Source organism: Cervus elaphus, chromosome 19 (genome assembly GCF_910594005.1).
Source record: "Cervus elaphus chromosome 19, mCerEla1.1, whole genome shotgun sequence".
Lineage (NCBI taxonomy): Eukaryota > Metazoa > Chordata > Mammalia > Artiodactyla > Cervidae > Cervus > Cervus elaphus.
Window position 1 is genome coordinate 65529628 of NC_057833.1, and position 26672 is coordinate 65556299.

Here is a 26672-nt window from a genome sequence, read left to right on the forward strand (position 1 = left end):
CCGCGAGCTGGAGCGGCGGGGCCGCGGGGGCCGCTCGGCTGTGTCGGGAGAAGAGGGCGTGAGGCGGTGGCGGCTGCGGTGGCGGCTGCGGAGGCGGCGGACGGGGGAGAGGAAGAAAGAAAGCAAGAGGGCGGGGAGTCCTCGCGGAGGAGGCGGGTCCCTCCGGTTCCTCACCTCTCGGCGGCGGCGGCGGCGGCTGGAGGCGGGGAAGCGGCGCCGCCCCCCTGCCCGCGGACTCCTCAGCGCACGGCCGCCGACCTGCCGGCTCCGGGCGCTGGAGAGGCTCCTGAGGCGGCAGCGCCGGCCGGGCGGCGGCGACCGCCATGGCGTTCCTCAAACTCCGCGACCAGGTAGGCGAGGAGCGGCGGGCCCCGGGCGTGTGAGGGAAAGGCTGCGGGGCGGGGGCGCCGGCAGGGCGGGCCGCGGGGCGCCCGCTGGGCTGGGCGGCGCGAGGCCGGCGGGGACGCCCCGGGGGTCGCGGAGGCCCGCCTGTCAGAGCCGCCCGGCCCGGGGGAGCCCACGTGCCGCCGCCTCCGACCGCCGCCGCCGCCGCCGCCTGAGGGGCGGGTCCGCGCTCGCGCCGGGCGCCCGCGTCCGGATCCGCGCCTTCGCTCCTCCAGGTGAGTGAGGCCGGGGCCTAACAGGTGGCTTCCCGCCGCCCGGCCCGGGCGCCGCCCGCGGCCGGGACCGTGGGTCACGACCTTGCTCGCGTGTTGGCGTCGCCGGGTAAGTTGGAGGCCGCCTCTCCGGGTCAAAGGAGGTTGATTTTTTTTTTTTTTTTTTTTTTTCCTCTCAAGGACTAAGTTATTCAGCGTGCAAGTTCCCAGACTCATTTTCTTCTGACGTTTTGTGCACCATCTTGGTTACTTTTCTTGACTCAGGAAGAGCGGGTTCACGAACACCTGAAGTGCGGGAAAGAGTCGTGACACTCTTTGATGGGGGAGATACTTTTGTGTCTAGGGACGAAATAGCCACGATATCGGAATGATTTGTCTACCTTAAAACGTTGAACGATGGGTAGCAAGACTCTAGGCAATGCAAACATTTGAAATCTCCTCTGAAAGAAAAGGGAAATGAACGTGTGAAATACACCGAATCGCAGTAGACTTACTCGTGCTGAGATTTGTTTTTTTGCCATTTGTTTTTCTGAACAGAAGGTATTGAGCAGGTTTAAAGGGAAGGTAGTTGGATGCATTGGGAAACTGTTTCGGAAGTGAATTCCCCTTTTGAGAAACGGTGGGGAAAAACTTGAGATGTGTTTTTCAATATTGTCTCTTAGCAAATATTGTACCTTAAAAATTTGAATCTAAGTAGTGTCATGTCATTAGTGACTTTTCTGTGGAGGCCGATGGTTGAACTTGTGTATGTATCATTTGGTATCAGGAAGGTTTTAGTCGGTGTTAAGGTCGTCAGGACTTGATACTTTAAAAAACTTTAGCGTTTAGTCAAGTTTATACATTGTATTTCAAATTGTTGAACCACATTGTCCAATATGATAGCCAGTAGCCCAGGTAGCAACAAATTTAAATTAACTTTGATTTTAAATAAAATAAATTCAGTTCTTCATTCCTGCTAGCCACATTTCAAGTGTCCCATACCCTGTGTGGCACTTGACTGGTGTTGCACAGCACGGATGTGGAGCATCTATATCATCACAAAGTTCTATGGGGCAGCACTATTAAAGAATAACAGGTAAAGCATAAACCAATTCCTGCTAATTACTGTACAGTTAATTCACGTTATGCTTTTAATGGTGTGAAATCTAGGTACTCCGCTAATCTTTACCGATCCAATGGCGCCTTGTGTTTCCATAACTTATAGTTGAGATAACAGTTTTTGTTTCTGGTCCTACACTTTTGAAGAAAGTTATTTGGATCATTGTGTGCATTAGAAATTTGTGAACTTTTAGTAAAGAGAGCACCTCATTTTACAGAAACGGTTGTATTTTCAGTTGCACATAAAAACCAGGTGCACTTCTGTTTTTGTGTATTTAGGAATTGCAGTTATGAAGCATTTGTGATGCTACTCCAGTTTTAGATAATATCCATGAGTACTCCATGGTAAGGATGATAAAGATTTTTCATTTGAACAGACCCTGATGCTGGGAAAGATTGAAGGCGGGAGGAGAAGGGGAAGACAGAGGATGAGATGGTTGGATGATATCACCGACTCAATGGACGTGAGTTTGAGATGGACGTGAGTTTGAGCTAGCTCCGGGAGTTGGTGATGGACTGGGAGGCCTGGCGTGCTGCAGTCCATGGGGTCGCAAAGGGTCGGACATGACTGAGTGACTGAACTGAACTAAGGATGATATGTAAAATGTCACCTGTAAACTTGATATTTGGGCAAGTTAATGAAGTGGCATGGCTCAGATGGGGGAAAGAGCATTAGGGTTTACCTCTAAACTACTAGTAGTTGGCTCATTTGGTCTGTCTTTTGGAAGACTTCTACAAGTGAGTTTGTTTTTGCCTGGTTTAAAGGGATTAACCACTTTTAGAAGTCATCTTGTATGTTGATATTTTATTAGCTATTGAAAGTGATGGTAAAAGTGAAGTGGAATGCAAATATATTTTTAAAAAATAATTTTACTTATTTTTGGCTGTGCTGGGTGTCTTCGTTGCCACACTGGCTTTAGGTGAGCGGGTGCATGCTTAGTCGTGTCCAGCTCTTTGCAACCCCCATGTACTGTAGCCCACCAGCTTCCTCTGTCCATGGAATTTTTCAGGCAAGAATACCTGAGTGAGTTGCCATTTCCTTCTCCCAAGGATCTTTCCTACCCAGGAGTCTAACCCCATCTTGAGTCCCCCGCATTGGCTTGCAAATTCTTGACCACCGAGCCCTGATACTCTCTATTTGTGGTGCACAGACTTTACATTGCAGTGGTTTCTCTTGCTGTGGAGCACAGACTCTAGGGCCCGCAGGCTTCAGTAATTGCAGCTCCCAAACTCGAGAGCGCAGGCTCAGTAATTGTGGCCCACATGCCTAGTTGATCCTCGGCATTTTGATCTTCCCGGATCAGAGATTGAACCCCTGTCTCCTGCATTGGCAGGTGAATTCTTAACAACTGAGCCCCCAGGGAAGCCCGAAAATACCATTTTAACCTTTTCCATTTACGAACAGGCCATTCAGTTAGATGAATTATTTTACTTGGAGGAAAGGAGATCTGTTTAAGTACACAGAATTTTATAGCTGGAAGGTGTTTGACAGCATTTTACTCAGTCTTCATTTTCATTTGAGCTTTTCTCTGCTATTTCCATATTTACACTGTATTTTGCTTTTTTCCATTGTTAATACAGTCTGTTACATAGAAACTAAACATGGGTAGGGGTTATTTTTCTTTGTACACATAAGCATCAGGGGGGTTCTAGTTGATTTAAATGTAGAATCCATGAATAAACACAGTAATTTGCTTTCCTCTCCAGTCAGTGAATGAGACAGCTCTCCCTCATTATGTGCCAACCCCAGTATGGGGGTAAGAAGTTATTGTATTATTTTTTATTAGTATGTGAAATAACTGTAAATGAAATAAAAGGAATGTCTGCTGTTTGTAGGAGTGGAAACATAAATTTTTTCTCTTGACTTTTTTCCCACTTTGATGTGTTTATACAGCATGAATCTGTAACAGTTGCAGGATTCTATTCAACAGGTGTCACTGTCAAGTTTTTTTCTCCTTGCATGGTTGCATTTAAAATTTATTAATTTTCCAACTTTTTAGTTCAGTTCAGTTGCTCAGTCGTGTCCGACTCTTTCCGACCCGATGAACTGCAGCACCCCAGGCCTCCTTATCCATCACCAACTGCCAGAGTCAACCCAAAGCCATATCCATCCTGTTGGTGATGCCATTCAACCATCTCATCCTCTGTTGTCCCCTTCTCCTCCTGCCCTCAATCCCTCCCAGCATCAGGGTCTTTTCCAATGAGTCAACTCTTTGCATCAGGTGGCCAAAATATTGGAGTTTCCGCTTCAACATCAGTCCTTCCAGTGAACACCCAGGACTGATCTCCTTTAGGATGGCCTGGTTGGATCTCCTTGCAGTCCAAGGGACTCTCAAGAGTCTTCTCCAACACCACAGTTCAAAAGCATCAATTCTTCTGCGCTCAGCCTTCTTTATAGTCCAACTCTCACATCCATACATGACTACTGGAAAAACCATAGCCTTGACTAGATGGACCTTTGTTCGCAAAGTAATGTCTCTGCTTTTTAATATGCTGTCTAGGTTGGTCATAACTTTCCTTCCGAGGAGTAAGCATCTTTTAATTTCATGGCTGCAGTCAAAATCTGCAGTGATTTTTGAGCCCCCAAAAATAAAGTCAGCCACCGTTTCCACTGTTTCCCCATCTGTTTGCCATGAAGTGATGGTACCAAAGGTCATGATCTTAGTTTTCTGAATGTTGAGCTTTAAGCCAGTTTTTCCACTCTCTTTCACTTTCATCAAGAGGCTCTTTAGTTCTTCTTCGCTTTCTGCCATAAGGGTGGTGTCATCTGCATATCTGAGGTTATTGATATTTTTCCTGGCAGTCTTAATTCCAGCTTGTGATTCTTCCAGCCCAGTGTTTCTCATGATCTACTCTGCATATAAGTTAAATAAGCAGGGTGACAATATACAGTCTTGACGTACTCCTTTTCCTATTTGGAACCAGTCTGTTGTTCCATGTCCAGTTCTAACTGTTGCTCCCTGACCTGCATACAGGTTTCTCAAGAGGCAGGTCAGGTGGTCTGGTATTCCCATCTCTTTCAGAACTTTCTACAGTTTGTTGTGATCCACACAGTCAAAGGCTTTGGCATAGTCAATAAAGCAGAAATAGATGTTTTTCTGGAACTCTCTTGCTTTTTTAATGATCCAGCGGATGTTGGCAGTTTGATCTCTGGTTCCTTTGCCTTTTCTAAAACCAGCTTGAACATCTGGAAGTTCACGGTTCATGTATTGTTCACGGTTCACGTATTACTGAAGCCTGGCTTGGAGAATTTTGAGCATTACTTTGCTAGCGTGTGAGATGAGTGCAATTGTGTGGTAGTTTGAGCATTCTTTGGCATTTCCTTTCTTTGGGGTTGGAATTAAAACTGACCTTTTCCAATCCTGTGGCCACTGCTGAATTTTCCAAATTTGCTGACTTATTGAGTGCAGCACTTTCACAGCATCTTCTTTTAGAATTTGAAATAGCTCAACTGGAATTCCATCACCTCCACTAGCTTTGTTCTTAGTGATGCTTCCTAGGGCCCACTTGACTTCACATTCCAGGATGTCTGGCTCTAGGTGAGTGTGAGTGGTCATACCATTGTGATTATCTGGGTCGTGAAGATCTTTTTTGTACATTTTCCAACTTTATTGAGATATTATTCATACATAACATATGTGACTTTGAGGTGTACAACACTGCCCTGATACATGAATATATTGTGAAATGGGTTACTACGGTAAGTTAGTCAACACTTCCATGTTGTTGTTCAGTTGCTAAGATGTGTCTCACTCTTTGCAACCGCACAGACTGCAGTATGCCAGGCTCCTTTGTCCTTCACTATCTTCTGGAGTTTGCTCAGATTTGCATCCACTCAGTTGGTGATGCTGTCTTAACCATCTCATCCTCTGCCACCCATTTCTCCTTTTGCCTTCGATCTTTCCCAGCATCAGGGTCTTTTCCAGTGAATCAGCTCTTTGCATCTGGTGGCCAAAGTATCGAAGCTTTAGCTTTGGCATTAGTCCTTTCAATGAATATTCAGGGTTGATTTCCTTTAGGACTGACTGGTTAGATCTCCTTGCAATCCAAGGGACTCTCAAGAGTCTTTTTCAGCACCACAAATTCGAAAGCATTCACCACCATAATTCGAAAGCATCCATTCTTCTGTGCTCAGCCTTCTTTATGGTCCAACTCTCACATCCATACATAACTACTGGAAAAACCATACCTTGACTATCTGGACCTTTGTCGGCAAAGTGATGTCTCTGCTTTTTAATACGCTAAGTTTGTCATAGCTTTCCTCCCAAGGAGCAAGCATCTTTTAATTTCATGGCTACAGTCACATCTGTCCCTTCATATAATTATCATTTTATGTATAAATAATATTTAAGATCTATGTCTTGTAACAACTTTCAGTATTTAAGGTGTATGTCTTATAGCAACTTTCAATTGTGTATATACAACAGAGCTTTGTAAATTATACTCACAGCGCTGTTCACTAGATCTCCAGAACTTTCTCATCTTATAGCTGGAAGTTTGTACCCTTAGGCCAATTACAGGGTTATATTTTATCAGCAGTGATTCATAGTATATGTTAATAAGAAAGGTAGGTGGTCTTTGTTTGGATAAGGGATAAAAACTCACAAACAGGGAGCTGAATGGCAGCTGATACTTGGCTTCAGTATCTAGGAGACAATAGGGAATGATGGAGATCATGGCAGATAACAGGTATGTTAGCTGCTAATCAGCTCCAGTCCATTGTTGCCGGGCAACAATGTGCCTAGTATTTTGAAAACTCCAGTTTTTTTGTAGGAAGCCAGAAATACAGATTCTTATGAAAAATTTCTATTTATAAATGTTGGCAAGTTGGTAGTTACCACTGAGGAAATCTTAAAGCTGTGGTTGTAAAAGGGGGTTAGTAGGGAATGCAGAGTTCCAGAGAATAGCAAGGAGAGAGAAGAATGCCTTCTCTGTGATCAGTGCAAAGAAATAGAGGAAAACAATAGAATGGGAAAGACTAGAGATCTCTTCAAGAAAATTAGAGATACCAAGGGAACATTTCATGCAAAGATGAGCACAAGAAAGGACAGAAAAGGTATGGACCTAAAAGAAGCAGACGATATTAAGAAAAGGTGGCAAGAATACGCAGAACTATACAAAAAAGATCTTGTCCCAGATAACCACAATGGTATGATCACTTGCTTAGAGCCAGACATTCTGGAATGCAAAGTCAAGTGGGCCTTAGGAAGCATCTCTACGAACAAAGTTAGTAGAGGTGATGGAATTCCACCCGAGCTATTTCAAGTCCTAAAAGATGATGCTGTTAAAGTGCTGCATTCAATATGCCAGCAAATTTGGAAAACTCACCAGTGGCCACAGGATTGGAAAAGGTCAGTTTTAATTCCAATCCCAAAGAAAGGCAATGCCAAAGAATGTTCAAACTACCGCACAATTGCACTCATTTCACATGCTAACAAAATAATGCTCAAAGGTCTCCAAGCCAGACTTCAACAGTATGTGAACCAAGAACTTCCAGATGTTCAAGCTGTTCAACGGCAGAGAAACCAGAGATCAGATTGCCAACATTGCTCAGATCATCGAAAAAGCAAGAGAGTTCCAGAAAAACATCTACTTCTGCTTTATTGACCATACCAAAGCCTTTGACTGTGTGGATCACAACAAACTGTGGAAAATTCTTCAAGAGATGGGATTACCACACCACCTGACCTGCCTCCTGAGCAATCTCTATGCAGGTCAGGAAGCAACAGTTAGAACTGGACATGGAACAACAGACTGGTTCCAAATTGGGAAAGGAGTACGTCAAGGCTGTATATTGTCACCCTGCTTATTTAACTTATATGCAGAACTTATATGCAGAGTAAATCATGCTATATGCTGGGCTGGATGACATACAAGCTGCAATCAAGATTGCCGGGAGAAACATCAGTAACCTCAGTTATGGAGATGACACCATCCTTACGGCAGAAAGCAAAGAGAAATTAAAGAGCCTGTTGATGAAAGTGAAAGGATTGAAAAACCTGGCTTAAAACTCAATATTCAAAAAACGAAGATGATGGCATCCAGTTCCATCACTTCATGGCAAATAGATGGGGAAACAATGGAAACAGTGAGTGGCTTTATTTTCTTGGGCTCCCAAATCACTGCAGTGGTGACTGCAACCATGAAACTTAAAGATGCTTGCTCCTTGGAAGAAAAGCTATGACCAGACTAGGCAGCATATTAGAAAGCAGAGACATTACTTTGCAACAAAAGTTCGTCCAGTCAAAGCTATGGTTTTTCTGGTAGTCATGTATGGATGTGAGAGTTGGACCATAAAGAAAGCTGAGCGCTGAAGAAGTGATGTTTTTGAACTGTGGTGTTGGAGAAGACTCTTGAGAGTCCCTTGGACTGCAAAATCAAACCTATCAATCCTAAAGGTAATCAGTCCTGAATATTCATTGGAAGGACTGATGCTGAAGCTTCGATATTTTGGCCACTTACAAAGAGATGCAAAGAACCAACTCATTTGAAAAGACCCTGATGCTGGGAAGGATTGAAGGCAGGATGAGAAGGGGACGACAGAGGATGAGATGGTTGGATGGTATCACCGACTGCTGGACATGAGTTTCAGCAAGCTCGGGGAGTTGGTGAAGCACAAGGAACCCTGGTGTGCTGCAGTTCATGGGGTCGTAAAAAGTCTGTCACAACTGAGTAATGAAGTGAACTGAGAGGACCAGTTTATAACCTCTAGTGTAGATCAACTTGAAGAAGCAAACTATTATACAATAAGATTCCTATTAAGAAACAGTTTTCTTTGAGATAAAATAGCGAAAGTGGTCATAAATATTAAAAAAATTGAGATATAATTTGCATACCATGAAATTCATCCTTTAAAGTGTTCAGTAGTTTTTTATTCACAGAATTGTACAGCCATAACCTAATTCTAGAACATTTCATCACTGCTAACAGTAAAGCTGTTAGCAGTCACTCTTTGTTTTCCCCTCCTCCTAACCCCTAGCAGTCAGTAATCACTTTCTGTCTCTATAAATTTGTCTATATTTCATATAAATGGAATCATACAGCATGTGTCCTTTTATGTCTGACTTCTGTCACTTAACATAGTATTTTTATGGTTCATCCATGTAGTAGCATGAATCATTTGGTCATAAACTTTTATAATATGTTTAAGAATTTTTAAAAAAAGTATATACTTTTATGCTGTTTTACTGCCTCTGTGTACATATTTATAATTTGGATTGGATGTTTTTGTTTCCATTTTCTGAGTTTGTTTCATATTGAATTAAATTTTGTTTGCAGTAATACTAAAGGATAATAGCTTTCACTTTGGGATTTGTGTGTGTGTGTGTAGGCGCCATCTTTGTCTGCCTTGTTGGTTAATGTTCATTAGATAAGAATTCTTGATATATTATTTAGCTTATATGCAGAGTACATCATGAGAAATGCTGGGCTGGAAGAAACACAAGCTGGAATCAAGATTGCCGGGAAAAATATCAGTAACTTAGATATGTAGATGGCACCACCCTTATGGCAGAAAGTGAAGAAGAACTAAAGAGCCTCTTGATGAAAGTGAAAGAGGAGAGTGAAAAAGTTGGCTTAAAGCTCAACATTCAGAGAACTAAGATCCGGTCTTGTCACTTCATGGCAAATAGATGGGGAAACAGTGGAAACGGTGGCTGACTTTATTTTTTGGGGCTCCAGAATTACTGCAGATGGTGATTACAGCCATGAAATTAAAAGACGCCTACTCCTCAGAAGGAAAGTTATGACCAACCTAGACAGCATATTAAAAAGCAGAGACATTACTTTGCGAACAAAGGTCCGTCTAGTCAAGGCTATGGTTTTTCCAGTAGTCATGTATGGATGTGAGAGTTGGACTATAAAGAAGGCTGAGCGCTGGAGAATTGGTGCTTTTGAACTGTGGTGCTGGAGAAGACTCTTGAGAGTCCCTTGGACTGCAAGGAGATCCAACCAGGCCATCCTAAAGGAGATCAGTCCTGGGTGTTCATTGGAAGGACTGGTGTTGAAGCCGAAACTCCAATACTTTGGCCACCTGATGTGAAGTGCTGACTCATTGGAAAAGACCCTGATGCTGGGAGGGATTGAGGGCAGGAGGAGAAGGAGATGACAGAGGATGAGATGGTTGGATGGCATCACCGACTGAATGGACATGGGTTTGGGTTGACCCCGGCAGTTGGTGATGGACAGGGAGGCCTGGCGTGCTGCGGTTCATGGGGTCACAAAGAGTCAGACATGACTGAGTGAACTGAACTGAACTGAACTTAACCTGGTAAACTCTAAAGACGTGAAATAAAAATTAACTATTATGTTAGGCCATCTGGATCAGACGGTAAAGAATCCATCTGCAGTGCAGAGACCTGGGTTCAATCTCCAGGTCAGGAAGATCCCCCGGAGGAGGGCGTGGCAACCCACTCCAGTATTCTTGCCTGGATAATCCCCATGGACAGAGGTGCCTGGCGGACTGCAGTATCATGGGGTTGCAGAGTCTGACGTGACTGAGCGACTAAGCACGCATATTATGCCACAGTTTGGGGATTTATTTATTAAAACACACACTGTAACTTTAATTGATATAACTTCTTAGATTATTATCCAAGTTATAATTTAGAAGCAGTTGCCCTGGTTTGTGTTATTTGTATTTTTAAATTCATGTATCTGGTAGGTTGGGCTTTCCTGGCGGCTCAGTGGTAAAGAATCTGCCTGCCAGTGCAGGAGGTGTGGGTTCTATCTCTGGGTCAGGAAGATCCCATTCCAGAATTCTTGCCTGGGAAATTCCATTGACAGAGGAACCTGGTGGGCTGCAGTCCATGGGGTCGCCGAAGAGTGATATGACTTAGCAACTAAAATAACAGCAACAATAATTTGATAGGTTAGTCTTCAGTTGTTAACTTCCAGACCACCATATATGTGTGTATGTATATATATATACAGTATATATATATGCTGTTTTCCTTGTAATTATTTTCATGGAAATTATTATAATTAACATTCTGGTTATATTATTAGATAACAAACTTCTGTATGCCTGCTACCTGCTGGTCCTTGAAAATGGAGATATGTCTATATAGAAAACAGGGGCTCTTTTCTGGTATGGGAAAATCTGGAATTAGATAAGAACAGTTATGCTACTTGTGCTTTGAGACCATCAAAGGGACAAATGGCTAACTGAACCCAATTGTGGAGTTGGGGATCCTTAAAGTGTATTTTAATGAGATTTTGTTTACTCATGTTCCTCTTGTAATATTGTTTTCTCTCATTCGTGGTGGACAAGAGCCATACATAGCCTGAGTAAAATATCCTTTTAGAGGAGCAAAAACTACAAGTATATTTTTGGTGAATTGGTGTTATATGGGGATATTTCATTTGAACATGTTTTTCCTTAATCTTTGCCACCAAAAAAGGATCAAATATTTTATTAAGGAGAACTGCAAATCTTAGTGTTGATGCAGATTAAATCGTGAAACTTTTCCTGCAGTTAACTTGTTTTTTTTTTTTTGTTTTTTAAGAAATAACTTATTGATTGCATTTCCTCCTCTTTTTCGTTTGAGGAAACTCTCGGATTAGGAAGGATGAAAGTCAGAAAGGACCTACTTAGCTATCTTTAGTATTATGTTTTTATTAGTGTAGATTAATTAGGGTAAAATCAGATCATTCAAACAGCTTTTAAAGATTTTATATATGTATGTGGTGTGTATGTATGTAGATGGTAAACAAGAGCTTCTCTGTTAGTTCTCTGAGTGGTGGGTGGTTCCCCCCTTTTCGAAAGCTTGTGTGCTAGGCCGTGTGTAGTTCCAGGGTGTCAGACTGGGTCACACCAGGAGTGAGAAGAGAGTCTCTGGGAGAACTTCAGACAACAACGGAAGGCACAGTCACGTCCTGAAGAAATGAAGTTAGTTGGACTTCAGAGTTAGCAACAGCTGGCTGTTAAGGGATGTAGGAGCAAACTGCTGCCTGAAGGGTGGGCAGTGGGGTTGAAGCCAGTTGAGCAAATTGGAATAGCAAGTGTGGAATTACTCGTGTAGAGCCAGTAAGTAGCCTAATCCAAGGTATAGGCAGGTAAGTTAAAAACCAGCATGTCTGTTGGTTAAATGATTCAAACAGAGATGTCTGGAATCCAGAGACCTCAGTTGAGGAGAATGGGGGACTGTAGCCTGCAGACATTCTCAGCTGATACTATAGCGGGTCAGAGAGGGAACCTAAAAGGAGTCTTTCCCAACTCAGAAACTGGTTAAGAGTTCTAAATGAAACACTGTATAGGTGTACTGTAGAAATGCTCTGGAAATTTGTGTATATGGTTAAACCACTTTTTTAACAGTGAGTGACCTTGCTATTTTAAAGAAACTTATTTTAAATAGTCCCTTAATGAAACAAATCATCCTTCACTTTATCTTTTATCATAAAGCTGCATTTCTGTAAATCATCTTCACTTAAATTTAGATGTACTGACTCGATTGTTTAACTTTTAGAGATGATCAGTAATATCTGGATTGTTTTGAATGTCCTGGTGCTTTACTGGTTTAGAACCTCCTGTGTTTTGGCTACTGAATTATTGCTTTTGAGATGCTGCTTAATTAACTTCGATGTGTTTTCTTTCCTTGCTAGCAATGTTCCACCTACTAAGATTCCAGGTTCTATTTATAAAAAAAAAACTCCCTACCCTTCACCTAGTTTCCTCAGCACCTAGAAGCCTCAGTTTTGAGCTTGGGATTCCTTTTCTCTGACCATAATGTCTTTCATCATCGGTTATCCTGTTTCTTCACCCACACCTGTGCTTTGCTGTGTTAGGACCTACTTCACCTAGTTGGCTAGGTTCAATTTGGCCATACACAGACCTCTTGAGAAACTTGACCTGCTGACTTGAGCAGTACTGGCTAGGGTTGTGTTTTCTGAATCATGGGACAGCTTTTCCTATGGCGTCTCTGAGGGTCTCCCGGCTCTTCCATTGCACCCTTTTGTTCTAGTCATGCCTGGTCAGCTTTCGTCTCTGGTTTTCTACCTCAGTCTCCTTTCTGAGTCCTTTGGCACCTCGGGCTCAACTCCTGACTTATGCCTCAGTCTCATCCCATTCATCTTGGTCTGCTGCCTCTTGCAGTCTGTCCATCAGGCTGTGCCCCCTTCTCAGCAGGCCTTGTCTCTCAGTGGGTGCTTCATGTGCAGTTCCTCCCCTGGGTGCCAGTATGTCAGTCTTAAGTTCTCATCTGCTACCTTTTCTACTCCTGTCTGTAGCCTCGGTTTTACCCTCTCAGGTTATAGCTTCATTCTTTTCCGTGGCTTTCTCAGGCAAGAGGAGCAAATCACTTAAATGCTAAGTAAATAATAATAGATGTCATTCATGGATATGGAGAACAAGTATGATGTCTTAACTGACTGTCTGGAATGCTGGAACATATACTTCTAGCTCATTAATTTATCTGCTCTGTGACTTGGGGCAAGTTATTTCACTTAAGTTTGTGTTTCCTCACCTAGAAATGGAAGGTAGTTGTGTCTTCCTCCCAGAATTATTGAATTAAATGAGAGTGTGTAAAACCCTGGCACATAGTTGGCACTTGGTAAATGGCAACTGCTACTGTATTAAAAGACGAGTTTGGAACTTAGCTCTGCCGCTTTCTGACTGTATGATCTTGGGCCAACAGACTGAAGCTGGAGTTTGTTTTTAATATCTTTTTGAGATCTAATTCAGAAAATCTACCTATTAAATAATTAATAGTTCAGTGTGTTGTTTTGTTTGTTTTTTAGTAAATTCACTGGGTTTTGCAACTGTCAGTCTAATTTTGGAGCATTTTTATCACCTCAGAAAGAAACCTTGTGCCAGCGAGCAGTTACCTGCGTTTCTCCTGGCCTCCTCTCCTCTCTCAACCTTTGCGCTGTGTGGGTGCTCAGTCATGTCTGAGTCTTTGTGACCCCCATGGACTTTTTAGCCTGCCAGGCTCCTCTGTCGATGGGATTTTTCCAGCAAGAATACTGGAGTGGATTGCCATTTCTTTCTCCAGGGGATCTTTCTGACTCAGGGATCAAGCTCCTGTCTCTTGCGTCTCCTGCATTGACAGGTAGTTCTTTAGCCCTGAGCCATGTGGGAAGCCCTCTCAGCCTTAGGCAACCGCTATAATTTGCAAGTGTGGAGCTTGCTTGGTGACTCACTGGTAAAGAATCTGCCTGCCAATGCAGGAGAAGTGGGTTCAACCCCTGGATCAGGAATATCCCCTGGAGAAGGAAATGGCAACCCATTCCAGTATCCTTGCCTGGGAAATCCCATGGACAGAGGAGCTTGGCAGGCTACAGTCTATGGGGTCGCAAGAGAGTTGGACATGACCTGGTGACTAAACAAAAAACAACAAAAACAATTTGTAGGTACATCTTGGAGATATTGCAGGTTTGACTCCAGACCACTGCAGTAAAGCTAGTATATCAAAAAAACAAGTCACACAACTGGTTGGTTTCCCAGTGCATGTATAAGTTACGTTTATACCGTGCTGTAATGTATTAAGTGTGCAACAGCATTATGCCTGAAAAAACAATATATATATCTTAATTTAAAAATACTTTATTGCTAAAAAATGTGAACCATCATTTTACAGTGCAGGGTTGCCACAAACCTTCAATGTGTGTAGATGTGTGTTTTAATTTCTCTTGAGAAGATTCATATGAGTCAAGTTGCTGAATTACATGATTGTTGTTTGGTCACTAAGTGGTGTCTGCCTCTTTAAAACCCCATGGACAAAAAAAAGTAAATAAAACCCCATGGACTGCAGCACACCAGTCTCCCCTGTCCTTCACTGTCTCCCTGAGTTTGCTCAGATTCACATCTGTTGAGTTGGTGATGCTATCTAACCATCTGATCCTCTGCCTCCCTCTTCTTTTGCCTTCAGTCTTTCCAAGCATCAGGGTCTTTTCCAGTGAGTTGGCTCTTCGTATCTGGGGGCCAAATTATTGGCGCTTCAGCTTCATTATCAGTCCTTCCAATCTATTCAGGGTTGATTTCCTTTAGGATTGGCTGGCTTTATTTCCTTGCTCTCCAAGGGACTCTCAAGAGTCCAGCACCACAATTTGATAGCATCAATTCTTCAGCGCTCAGCCTTCTTTATAGTCCAGTTCTCACATCCATACTTGACTACTGGAAAATACATAGCTATGACTATCGGAGCTTTGTCAGCAAAGGGTTGTCTCTGCTTTTTAATACACTGTATTCATGATAATGTTATGTTTAATGTTTTAAGAACAACCAAACACATATAACCCCTTTTGTGTGCTGCTGGGTTTAGCTTGCTAATATTTTGTTTCTCTTTCTCTTGTGATATCTTTTTCTTTGGTATAAGGGTGATGCTGGCCTCATAGAATGAACTGTGAAGTGTTCTCTGCTCTCTTCTAGAAGAGTTTGTGAAGGATTAAATGTTTGGTAGAATTCACCAGTGAAGCTATATGGGCCAGACCTTCTCTTTGTGATAGTCTTTTAAGTTACTGATTCTGTTTCTTCACTTGCTATAGGTCTGTTTAGACTTTCTGTTTCCTCTTGAGTCAGTTTTTGTTGGTTTGTGTCTTTGAGGGAATTTTTTTCATTTTATCTGTAATATCTAACTTGTTGGCTTGACATTGTTAAAATATTCCCTCATAATCCTTTTAATTTCTCCAAAGTCAGTGATGTACACCTTTTCATTCCTAGATAATTTGTCTTCTTTTTTTTTTTTCTTGGTCAGTCTAGCTATAGATTTGTTAATTTTATTGGTCTTTTCAGAGAACGAACTTTTGATTTTATTGATTTTTTTCTGTTTTTTCCCTTTTCCATCATACTGATTTTCCTTCTTACATTTATAATTTCTTTTCTTCTGCTTGCTCTGGGTTTACTTGGTTTCCATCTTAAGCAGTCAGAAAAAAGCATACTTTTTTCCTTTTCTCATATTGGTGTGTACAGCTTTAAAGTTCCGTTTAAATACTTCTGTGTTTACTATCCTATGTTTTGATTCTGTTTCCAGTTAGTTGAAAATACATTCTAACTAAATTCCCTCATGATTTTGTGTTTGACCCAAGTGTTCTTTATAAATGTCTTGTTTAGTATCCAAACATTTGTCCAACCAACCCTTTGAGACCCCATGGACTGTAGCCTACCAGGATCCTCCATCCATGGGATTTTCTAGGCGAGAATACTGGAGTGGGTTGCCATTTTCTTCTCCAAGAGATCTTCCCAACTCAGGGATTGAACCCGGGTCTCCCACATTATAGGCAGATGCCTTACCATCTGAGCCACCAGGTGGATTTCCCCAATTTTTTGTTTGTTTTCTAATTTAATTGCATTGTGATTGGGGAATATTATTTATATTCTTTGTCTCATTTCAGTTCTTTTAAATTTGAGACTTGTTATATTGTCTGGGCTTCCCTGGTGGCTTAGATAGTAAAGAATCTACCTGCAATGCAGGAGAACTGGGTTCTATCCCTGGGACTGAAAGATCCCCTGGAGAAGAAAATGGCAACTCACTCCAGTACCCTTGCCTGGGAAATTCCCATGGACAGAGGAGCCTGATGGGCTACAGTCCATGGGGTTGCAGAGAGTCGAACACGGCTGAGTGACTAACACTTTGACTTTATTGTCTGTCATACAGTCTGTCCTGGAGTTTACTCCATGCATACTTGAGAAGAATGTGAATTCTGTTGCTGGGTGGAGTCTTGAGTATGTGTCACATAGATCACATTAGTTAGCAGTATTGTTCAGGTTATTCTTACTGATTTCCTGTTTACTTGCTCTATACGTTTAAGAGGGTAGGGCATTGAAGTCTGTTGCTGTTACTCATTGCCTGTTTTTCCTTTCATTTCTCTCATTTTCTTGCTTCCCCTATTTTGGGCCTGCTTTTTAGGTGCATATGTTTATGTTCATTAATATCTTCTATTGCATTGGTACTTTTAATATTATAAAATATCTTTTTATCTCAAGTAACTTTTTTATGTAGTCATATTTTGTCAGATATTAATAGAGCTACTTCAGTTCTCTGATAGTTGTTTGCATGTTGTATGTTTTTTCCATCCTTTCAACCTGTTTGTAAGTTTCTCTTGTAGGTGGCGTATAGGTGGGCATTGCTTTTTTAAATCTAGTCTAGCCATCTGCCTTTTTAATGGAGTGTTTTTTAATCCTTTCCTACTTAATGCTATTTTTGAAATGGATTTGCATCTCCCATTTACTTTTCATTTTTTATATATGTCATGTCTTTTTTGTTCCTCTGTTCCTCTTTTGTTACCTTTTGTATTTTCTTTTTACCATTTAAAATGTTTGATTTTTAAGAACTATATTTTTCTTAGTGTTTAGGGATTACACTGTGCATCTGAGTTTATCCCAGCCTACTTCAAGTTTAATACTAATAATACTCCAGAACAGCTCCATTTCCTGCTCTGTTCTTTGGGTCATCATTATCATAGTATGTAAGGGCCAATTCCTGGATTATCTCGTGTTCTCAACAGTTGAATTTGAAACTGGGGAGCAGCCATTGGAAGATTTTATTTTATAGAGTTCTTGCCTCAAGTTAGAGCTTTGAGGAAAGAACAAAGCTTGTTCTGAATGTTTTAGAGGTGGCAGGGACAAACCTCAGGCTCTTAAGAGGAAGATGAATCTGCCTTTTTCTCTGCAATTCCTTCTTTGTTTCTTTGAGCGATTAAAAGCTATTAAATGTAGCTCCTTCCTTGCAGGCATGAAATACTTACAAATTCATGAGTTACACACTTGTGGAATAGGATCCACGGGAGCTGTCTGTGAAGTTTGTGAAACATCCATTTGAGAATCACTGTTAGAGGGTGAACAGGTTGCTGCTGTTTGTGTGTATGGAATGGAGTGTGTATTGAAACATTAGATTAACATTTTCTGGCATCTGACCTTTTTTTCTGATTCCTAAAGGCTGAGTGTATTTAAGTGGTATCTTTAAGTAGTTTTGATATGACAGAGAAGTGTTTGATCTTTTTCTTATTTGATACTCACAACATTTATTTATTTATTTTTGACGTGTAGTTGACTTACAATGTGTTACTTTCTGGTATATATAGCAAAGTGATACATATTTGTGCATGTATGTATACACACACACATATTATATTCTTTTTCATATTTTTCCATTATAGCTTATTATAGGATATTGAGTGTAGTTCCCTGTGCTATGCAGTAGGACCTTCTTGTTTATTTTATGTACAATAATGTGTGTGTGTTAATACGAAACTCTTAATATATCCTCTGCCATCTTCTTTCTCCTTTGCTAGCCATAGATTTTTTTTTTTTAATTTATTTTATTGAAGTCAACTTGATTAACAATGTCAATTTCTGCTGTACAGCAAATTAAGTTATGCCTAAATATACTTTCTTTTTCATATTCTTTTCTATTGTGTTTTATTACAGGATATTGTTCCCTGTTGTCTGTCTGCTTTATATATACGTATATAAAATAGCTGGCATCCATAAGTTTATTTTCTGTGTCTCTGACTCTTTCTGTTTCAGTGTTGTCGTTGCTTAGTCACTAAGTTCTGTTCGACTCTTTGTGGCCCCGTGGACTGTATCCTGCCAGACTCCTCTGTCCATGGGATTTCCCAGGCAAGAGCACTGGAGTGGGTTGCCATTTCTTTCTCCAGGGGATCTTCCCAACTCAGGCATTGAACCCACATTTCCTGCCTGGCAAGCAGATTCTTTACCACTGAGCCACCTGGGAAGCCCTTCTGTTTCATAAATAAGTTCATTTGTGTCATATTTTAGATTCTACATGTACATGTAAGTAATATCATATGGTGTTTGTTTTTCTGACTGCTTAGTCTGATAATATCTGGATCCATCCAGGTTGCTATAGATGGCATTATTTCATTCATTTTTATGGCTGAGTAATATTTCATATCTTCTTTATCTGTTCATCTGTTGATTAACATTTGAGTTGCTTCCATGTCTTGGCTATTGTAAGTAGTGCTGCTATGAACTTAGGAGTGCATGTACCTTTTTGATTTATAGTTTTCTCCAGATAATATGCCCAGGAGAGGGATTCCTGGATCATATGGCAGCACTAGCTTTATTAGTTTTTTAAGGACCTTCCATAGTGTTCTCCATAGTGGCTGTACCAATTTACATTCCCACCAACAGTGTAGGAGGGCTCCCTTTTCTCCACACACAACTGTTTTTTAACCATAGAAAGGATATGCAAGAGTTTTTTGTTGTTTTTTCATTTTGGCGGGTGGGGGAGGGGTGTGTGTGATTTGTTTTGTTTTGCTTCTTAGGAAAAATTGAAGAGCAGAAAACTTACTTATTTCAGGTTTTTGGTACCAGTTTTTCACAGAAGTATAAAATGAAAGAGAAAAAAGTCCTCTTCCTCACTCTTGCCAGATTTGTTGTGAACAATCCTTGATTGTCAGCTTGTCAGCAGATGTTTTTTCCTTTGAATAACTTCTGCTGGAGACAGCCTTGTTTCTGGACTACTCCCTCTTACAGCCTACAGTTGCCTTTAGAAGTGCAGGAACTTCCCCCTCCCCCCATTTATAAAATCGTTAAACTTTACCATTTTCAAGGGTTTAATGTAGTGTTTTCATTGAACTCATGGAAGTTAGAATTGAAACTATGAGAGAATGTAACTATTTAGTCTTGAGTTTATAATTTCCCGGAGAGTAAAGGCCACAGTTTTGCCCAATACCAAACTCTTAACAAGAAATTCATTCAGTACTTTGATATTATCTACTGAATATTATTGGTGAGAATGCAAAAAATGGTCCCATAAAGTTTTATTTCCCTGTAGTTCTATCTGAAATAATACTCTTTATCTGACTGTATTTGTGGTCTCTCTCTCTCTTTTGGAATGTGAATTCTAAGAGGGCCAGGACCAGGTCTGTTATTACTGCTGTATCCCCATCACCCACAATAATATTTTGCATAGAGTGGACATTCAGATATTTCTGGATGAGTAAAGGTGTATCTGAGACAGGACATTGGTATGTGTGTGTGTGTGTGTGTATGTGTATATATATATATATATATGTTTTTCTTTTTTTTGAAAAGGTTATTTTGATATGCACTCCCACAGTTGAGAAAAACTGGCCTGTCTTCTCCTTATGCAGTAATGTGCTCACGGTACAGAAGATACACACATACATGTATGTGGACTCAGAATGGACAGTTGCTTTCCACCATCAAATAATTAAATTTAGGAGTGGTGAGAAGAAAGAGCTAGAATAGGATTTATTGCCCCCTTCCTCTTTTTTAAACAACAGTAACAACAAAAGGTGAGGTTAGGCTTCCTAGATGAATTTTCTCCAAAATAGTGGTTCTCGGTGGGGGATAGGATTTCTCCAATGACAATTTTGTTTGTTTGTGGCCACTTTATTTTTCTTTTTTAACTGAAGGATAATTGCTCTACAGAGTTTGTGGTTTTCTGTGAAACCTCAACAAGAATCAGCCATGCCCCCTCCCGTCTCCCTCCCCATCCCGCCCCACAGAGCCCCTGAGTCATACAGCGAATTCCCACTGGCTGTCTATTTACAGGTGGTAATGAAGTTTCCATGTCGCTCTCCCCACACATCAACCCCTCTCCTCCTGCTCTCCGTGTCTGTAGGTCTGTTCTCTGTGTCTGTTTCTCCACTGCTGCCCTGAAAGTAAATCCATCAGTGCCATCTTTCCAGATTCCATATATATGCATTAGTATACAATATCATTTTTCTCTTTCTGACTTACTTTACTCTGTGTAACAGGTTCTAGGTTCATCCACCTCATTAGAACTGACTCAAACACATTCCTTTTTATGGCTGAGTAATATTCCATTGTGTATATGTACCACAGCTTCTTTATCCATTCACCTGTTGATGGACATATAGGTTGCTTCCATGTTCTAGCTATTGTAAATAGTGCTGCAGTAAACATTGGGGTACATGTGTCTTTTTTCAATTCTGGTTTCCTCAGGGTATATGCTTAGTAGTGGGATTGCTGGGTCGTATGGCGGTTTCATTCCTCATTTTTTAAGGAATCTCCATACCGTCTTCCATAGTGGCTGTATCAGTTTATATTCCCACCAGCAGTGCAAGAGGGTTCCCTTTTCTACACACCTTCTCCAGCATTTATTGTTCGTTTGATGATGGCTGTTCTGACTGGTGTGAGGTGGTAGCTCTTCAGTGGCATTTTTGATTGTCATAACTGGGGAAGGGGAAGGATGTTCCCGGCATCTATTGGATAGAGTCCAGGAGTGAAGCTGAAACATTGTACGGTGAACAGGACATCCACCCTCAGCAAAGAATCACCTGCTCTACAGTGTCATTATTGCAGAGGTTGAGAAAGCCTACTTTAAACAAGTCACTTGGAGAAAGCAGTAGTAGTTACTGTGAGTTTGGCACTTACAATCCATGGAGCCTGTGTGTGTGTGTGTGTGTGTGTGTGTGCGCGCACACGCGTGTGTGTAACCCTTGGCAAAACTGAACGTCTCATGTAGAGAAACCTGTATGTGTGTACAGGCAAGCCTTGTTTTATTGTCCTTTTCTTTGCTTCACACTCTGTTTTTTACAACTTGAAGATTTGTGGTAACCCTGTGTCAGATAAGTCTGTTGGTGCCATTTTTCCAACATCATTTGGTGTCTCTGAGTCATGTTTTGATAATTCTTGAAATATTTCAAGCTTTTTCATTATTTGTGATGGTGATCTGTCATCGGTGGTCTTTGATGTTATTATTGTAGTTGTTTTTCGGCACCATGAACTATGCCCCATGTCAGGTGGCAGACTTAATCCTAATCCATAAACGTGTGTTTTGACATCTCTCTCTCTCTTTCTCTCCCTCCTTGGACCCCCTTATTCCCTGAGGCACAGCGATGTTGAAATTTGGCCAGTTCATAAATAACCCTATATATGGTCTCTAAGTACCTGTTGAAATGAAGAGTTATACATCTGTCACTTTAAGTCAGAAGTTAGAAATGATGAAGCCTAGTGAGGAAGGCATGTTATCAGCCCAGATAGGCCAAAAACTAAACCCTTTGAACCAAACAGTTAGCCAAGTTTTGAACGAATGCAAAGGAGCAGTTCTTAAAGGAAATTAAGAGTACTGCTCCAGTGAACACACAAAAGATAAAGAAACTGAAACAGCCTTATTGCTGATATGGAGAAAAAAGTTTTTTTAATTGTGGTGTAACTGATAATATTATGTAAGTTTCAGGTGGTACAGGCCCTTGGGAACATGGGCTTCATTCGTGATTCACAGTTTTTCAGGTTTCTACTCCATTTTATAGTTATTATAGGGGCTTTTCCCTGGGGGCTCCTGGAAAGTGGGAGACCTGGGCTCGATCCCTGGGTCGGGAAGATCCCCTGGAGGAGGGCATGGCAACCCACTCCAGTCCTCTTGCCTGGAGAGCCCCATGGACAGAGGAGGCTGGCGGGCTACAGTCCATGGGGTCACAAAGAGTGGGACACGACTGAGCGACTTAGGACAGCTCATAGTTGTTATAAAGTATGGTTATAATCTCTGTGTTGTGTAATGTATCCTTGTAGCCTATTTATTTTATTTATAGTGGTTTGTTCGTCTTGAGACAGAGAATGTTTTAGTTATCTGGATAGATCCAGCCAGCCACCACATTTCCTTAAACCAAAGCCTAGTCAAGAGCAAGACCCTAATTCTGTTCAATTTGGTTAAGGCTGAGAGAGGTGAGGAAGCTGCAGAAGAAAAGTTTGAAGCTTGCAGAGTTGGTTCATGAGGTTTAAGGCAGGAAGCCATCTCTAAAACCTAAAACTGCAAGGTGAAGCCATGAGTGCTTATATAGAAGCTGCAACAAATTATCCAGAAGATTTAGCTAAGATAATGAAAGTGGCTACACTAAATAGTAGATTTCTGACTTAGATGAGCAGCATTCTGTTGGAAGAAGATGCCATCTAGGACTTTCGTAACTGAAAGTGAAAAGTTGGTGCTTGACTTCAAAGGACAGGCTGGCTGTTGTTCGAGGCTAATGCAGCTAGTAACTAAGTTGAAACCAATGCTCTGATCCTGAAAATCCTGGGGACCTTAAGAATTACACTATGTCTATGCTGCCTGTCTTCCATAAATGGAACAGCAAAGTCTGGATTTTAAAACTTGGCTTAATGAGTATTTTAAGCCTGCTGTTGAGACCATTTACTCAGAAGAAAAGATTCCTTTTAGGATGACAGTGCAGCTGGTCATCCAAGAGCTTAGGGAAGTGTACACACAGATTCACGTTTGGTTGTTGTCAAACTTGTTAACACAACATCCATTCTATAGCTCAAGGAGTAGTTTTAACTTCAAGTTATGTATTTATTTTTTTGCTGCGCTGGGTCTTCATTGCTCGGCAGACTTTTCTCCAGTTGGGGTGAGCGGGGGCTGCCGTCTGTCTGTGGCGCAGGCTTCTCATTGCGGTGAGCGGGGGCCACTGTCTGTCTGTGGTGCGGGCTCCTCGTTGCGGTGGCCGCCCTGTGGGGCCCGGGCTCTCGGCACGTGGCGTTGGCAGTTGTGGCTCCCTGGCTCCAGCGCACGGGGTCAGCAGTGGTGGAGCACAGACTTAGTTGCTCCATGGCATGTAGGATCTTCCCAGACCAGGGATCGAACCTGTGTCTCCTGCATTGGCAGGTGGATTCTTTATCACCGAGCTGCCAGGGAAACCCTCAAGTTTTATTTTTTAAGAAATACATTTTGTTAAGCTGTAGCTGACATAGGTAAGGATTCCTCTGATGCCTCTAGGCAAAGTAAATTGAAAATCTCCTGGAAAGGATTAACTATTCTAGATGACATTAAGAACATTCATGATTCATGGAAAGAAGTCAAAACATTAACATAAATAGGAGTTTGGAAGAAGTTAATTCCAACCCTCATGGAGACTTTGAGGGGGTTCAAGACTTCAGTGGAGGAAACAACTGCAGATGTGGTGGAAACAGCAAGAGAACTAGAATTAGAAGTGGAGTCTTAAGATGTGCCTGAACTGCTGCAGTCTCATGGTAAAACTTTAACAGATGAGGAGTTTCTTTTTATAGGTGAGCAGAGAAAAGTGGTTTTTGGAGATGAAATCTACGGGTGAAGAAGCGTGAAGCTTAAAATTTTGAAACTACATAAACAGTTTTTCATTTTGAATAATTAGATATCATCATAAATACCTGCCCCCCCCCCCCAATAAATAAAACTCTTTGGAGTCTTCAGTAATTTAAGGTGTGAAGGGGTCTTGAGACCAAAATTTTTTTGAACAGATAGTATCCTGATATTGGTCCCTCAGATACTTTTAAACCTATATTTCTGTCTCTGGCTGGGTTAGGCTTCCATAGACAAGAAGGTTTAATTCCTTGGGCTTTGATGTAAAGTTTTGGCTTTTTATCTTGATTTGAGTACGTTTTTAATGTATAAAATATATAGCAACATTTTTGAAAATTAAATTTTGACTTCATAGAACTACAAAAGCATTATTTGTAGATTAGGTAAGTGGAGAATTTTATCTGAAAGAATGATGAAAAGAATCACAGGAAATGGTAAACTATTTTGTAAAGGTTACATCGGACAAATGATTGTGGAAAAAATGTTATGAGAATCTTACAGAAAAATTATGAATACATTTAGCAAGCACCTTTGTAAGAGACTGCATAGCCATAAAAAAAGAAATATGGTAGGAGCATTTAAATTATTGATTAGAGCTTTATCTAATCATAAAGAAATGATAGGCTTCCTGTTTCCTTAAACACTGAAAATAAACTGTAGGTTTGAGTGAATTGCTACTGCGTTACTATGTTTAAGGCAGCATTTAGGAGAACCATAGTGAAAGTGATTTAGAGGCAAAGAGACTTTCCGCAGATATTTTCTTATCTATATAAAATTCATTAGCATTACCCTGATTTGGAGTCCTAGTCTTGATCAAGCCTTTGTAAAAGTTGTTTGGCCTGTGACCTAAACACAGTATCTGTGGGTCAATAAATAAGTGTTGTGTGCTGGGCAAAGCTGTGGAAGATCCAGAAGAAACCAGGGAGGAAAACATGTCAAGAGTTAAAAACTTAAGGGCCTTGGTCTTTCCTCCTAGATATTAGTATCTTGGGTAAGCTGATTTTGTAAATGTAGTTTTTATGTATACCATTTTAATCCCTAGGAGGCTTGGAACCTTTTGAAGTAACCCACAGTCATTTCATAGTGGGGGTTAGGAACTAAATTATTAAAAAAGACCACAATTTGTTTTTTCTCAAGTTTGAATACAAATAATATTTAGCATTGATACTTATATACTTGGATGTTTTTCACTAGTTTAATGTGAGGAACTTCTGTCTTTAAAACCTTGCCTTGAAAGATTTTTTTTTCCTGATTACCAATTTTTTTTTGGAAACATTTAAGTAGATACAGTTATCTTTTTAAATTTCATGTTAATTTTTTTCTTATTATATTCTTTTCGTTTTTTTTTTTTTTTCATTGTACAACGTGACTTGTGGGATCTTAATTCCCTGATCAGGGATCAAACCCATGCACTCCGCAGTGGAAATGCAGAGTTCGAACCACTGGACTGCCAAGGAAGTCCCTATTTTCCTTTTTATTTAGATCAAATGATTTGAACATATCCCTCTGCTATCTGAACAATGACAGGAGATATTTAGGGGCATTGGTCATAATAAATATTTCTTGTGTGTGTGATAGAATTCATCAGAATATTATTTTACCTCTGATGTTAAAAAATTCTCATTCTAAAATGAATTAAACAAAAAATACAAATTAGTCTAAACTTCATTTATATAAAAGCAAAAAATTATTTTTCTATTTGTTTTTTGTTGTAAAATGAAGATAATATTTATCACTTTAATCATCTTAAGATGTGCAATTAAGTGACATTAAATACATTCACATTGTTGTGCAACCATCACCACCAACCATCTCTATGACTTTTTTTATCTTCACAGTGAAACTCTATCCATTAAACATTAACTTCCTGTACCCTTCACCCCCCAACCTCTGACAAACACCGTTCTGCTTTGTTTAAGTGTATCATACAATATTTATCCTTTTGCAGTTGACTTATTTCACTTAGCATAATGTCTTCAAGGCTCATCCATGTTGAAGCATGTGTCAATATATTTTTTTTAAGGTTGACTAACATTCCATTGTATGTATATGCCACATTAAAAAATTTTGTTAATCCATCCATGGACAGTTGGATTGCTTTCTAAGTGTCCTTTAGGCTCTTGTGAGTAATGATGCTATGAACGTTGGTGTATACATACCTGTTTGAGTCACTACATTCATTTCTTCTGGATATATCACCAGAAGTGAAATCTTTGGATCATATGGTAATTCTGTGTTTAATTTTTTGAGGAAATGGCATATTGTAATTGTGTTCTACCATTGGCTGTACTATTTTCCATTCTCATGGAAGTGCTTAAGAGTTTTAATTTCTATGCACTGCACCTACATTTGTTATTTTCTGTTTTCTTTATAATAGCCATTCTGATATTTGTTAAGTGGTATTTTGTGGTTTTGATTTGTATTTTCCCAGTGATTAATGATATTGAGTATCTTTTCATTTGTGTATTGCCATTTGTATATCTTTGGGGAAATAGTCATCTTTTAATTGAGTTGTTTTCATTTGTTACTGTTTTGTAGTCCTTTATATGTTCTGGATATTAACCCCTCATCATGATTTGGAAGTACTTTCTCCCATTCTGTAGGTTGCCTTTTTATGCACAAAAGCTTTTAATTTTGATAAAGTTCACTTTATCTTTTTGTTGTTGTTGTTGCTGGTGATTTGGCCATATCCAAGAAGTCCTTGCCAAATTCAGTGCCATGAAGCTTTCCCCATTTTCTTCTGAGAGTTTTATAAATTTCAGCTTTTGCATTTAGGTCTTTAGTCCATTTTGAGCTGATTTTTGTATATGGTATATGGTAAGGGTCCAACTTCATTTTTTGCACATGGAAGTCCAGTTTTTCCAACACCATTTGTTGAAAAGACTGTCCTTTCTCCTGCTGAATGACCTTGGTGCCCTTGTTGAGGTCTGTGAACTGTGTGTATGCAAGGCTTTGT

At 40.6% G+C, this 26672-nt stretch overlaps 1 protein-coding gene across 1 annotated transcript in view; it reads left to right on the top strand.

The window, feature by feature from the left end:
- The first annotated feature begins 179 nt into the window (after positions 1-179).
- Positions 180-26672, top strand: part of ANKRD28 (ankyrin repeat domain 28) — a 198333-nt gene continuing 171840 nt past the window's right edge. The window contains exon 1 of the mRNA XM_043875390.1: positions 180-350. Within this exon, the coding sequence (XP_043731325.1) occupies positions 324-350 (27 nt within the window). The 5' untranslated portion in view covers positions 180-323. The remainder of the gene's footprint in view (positions 351-26672) is intronic.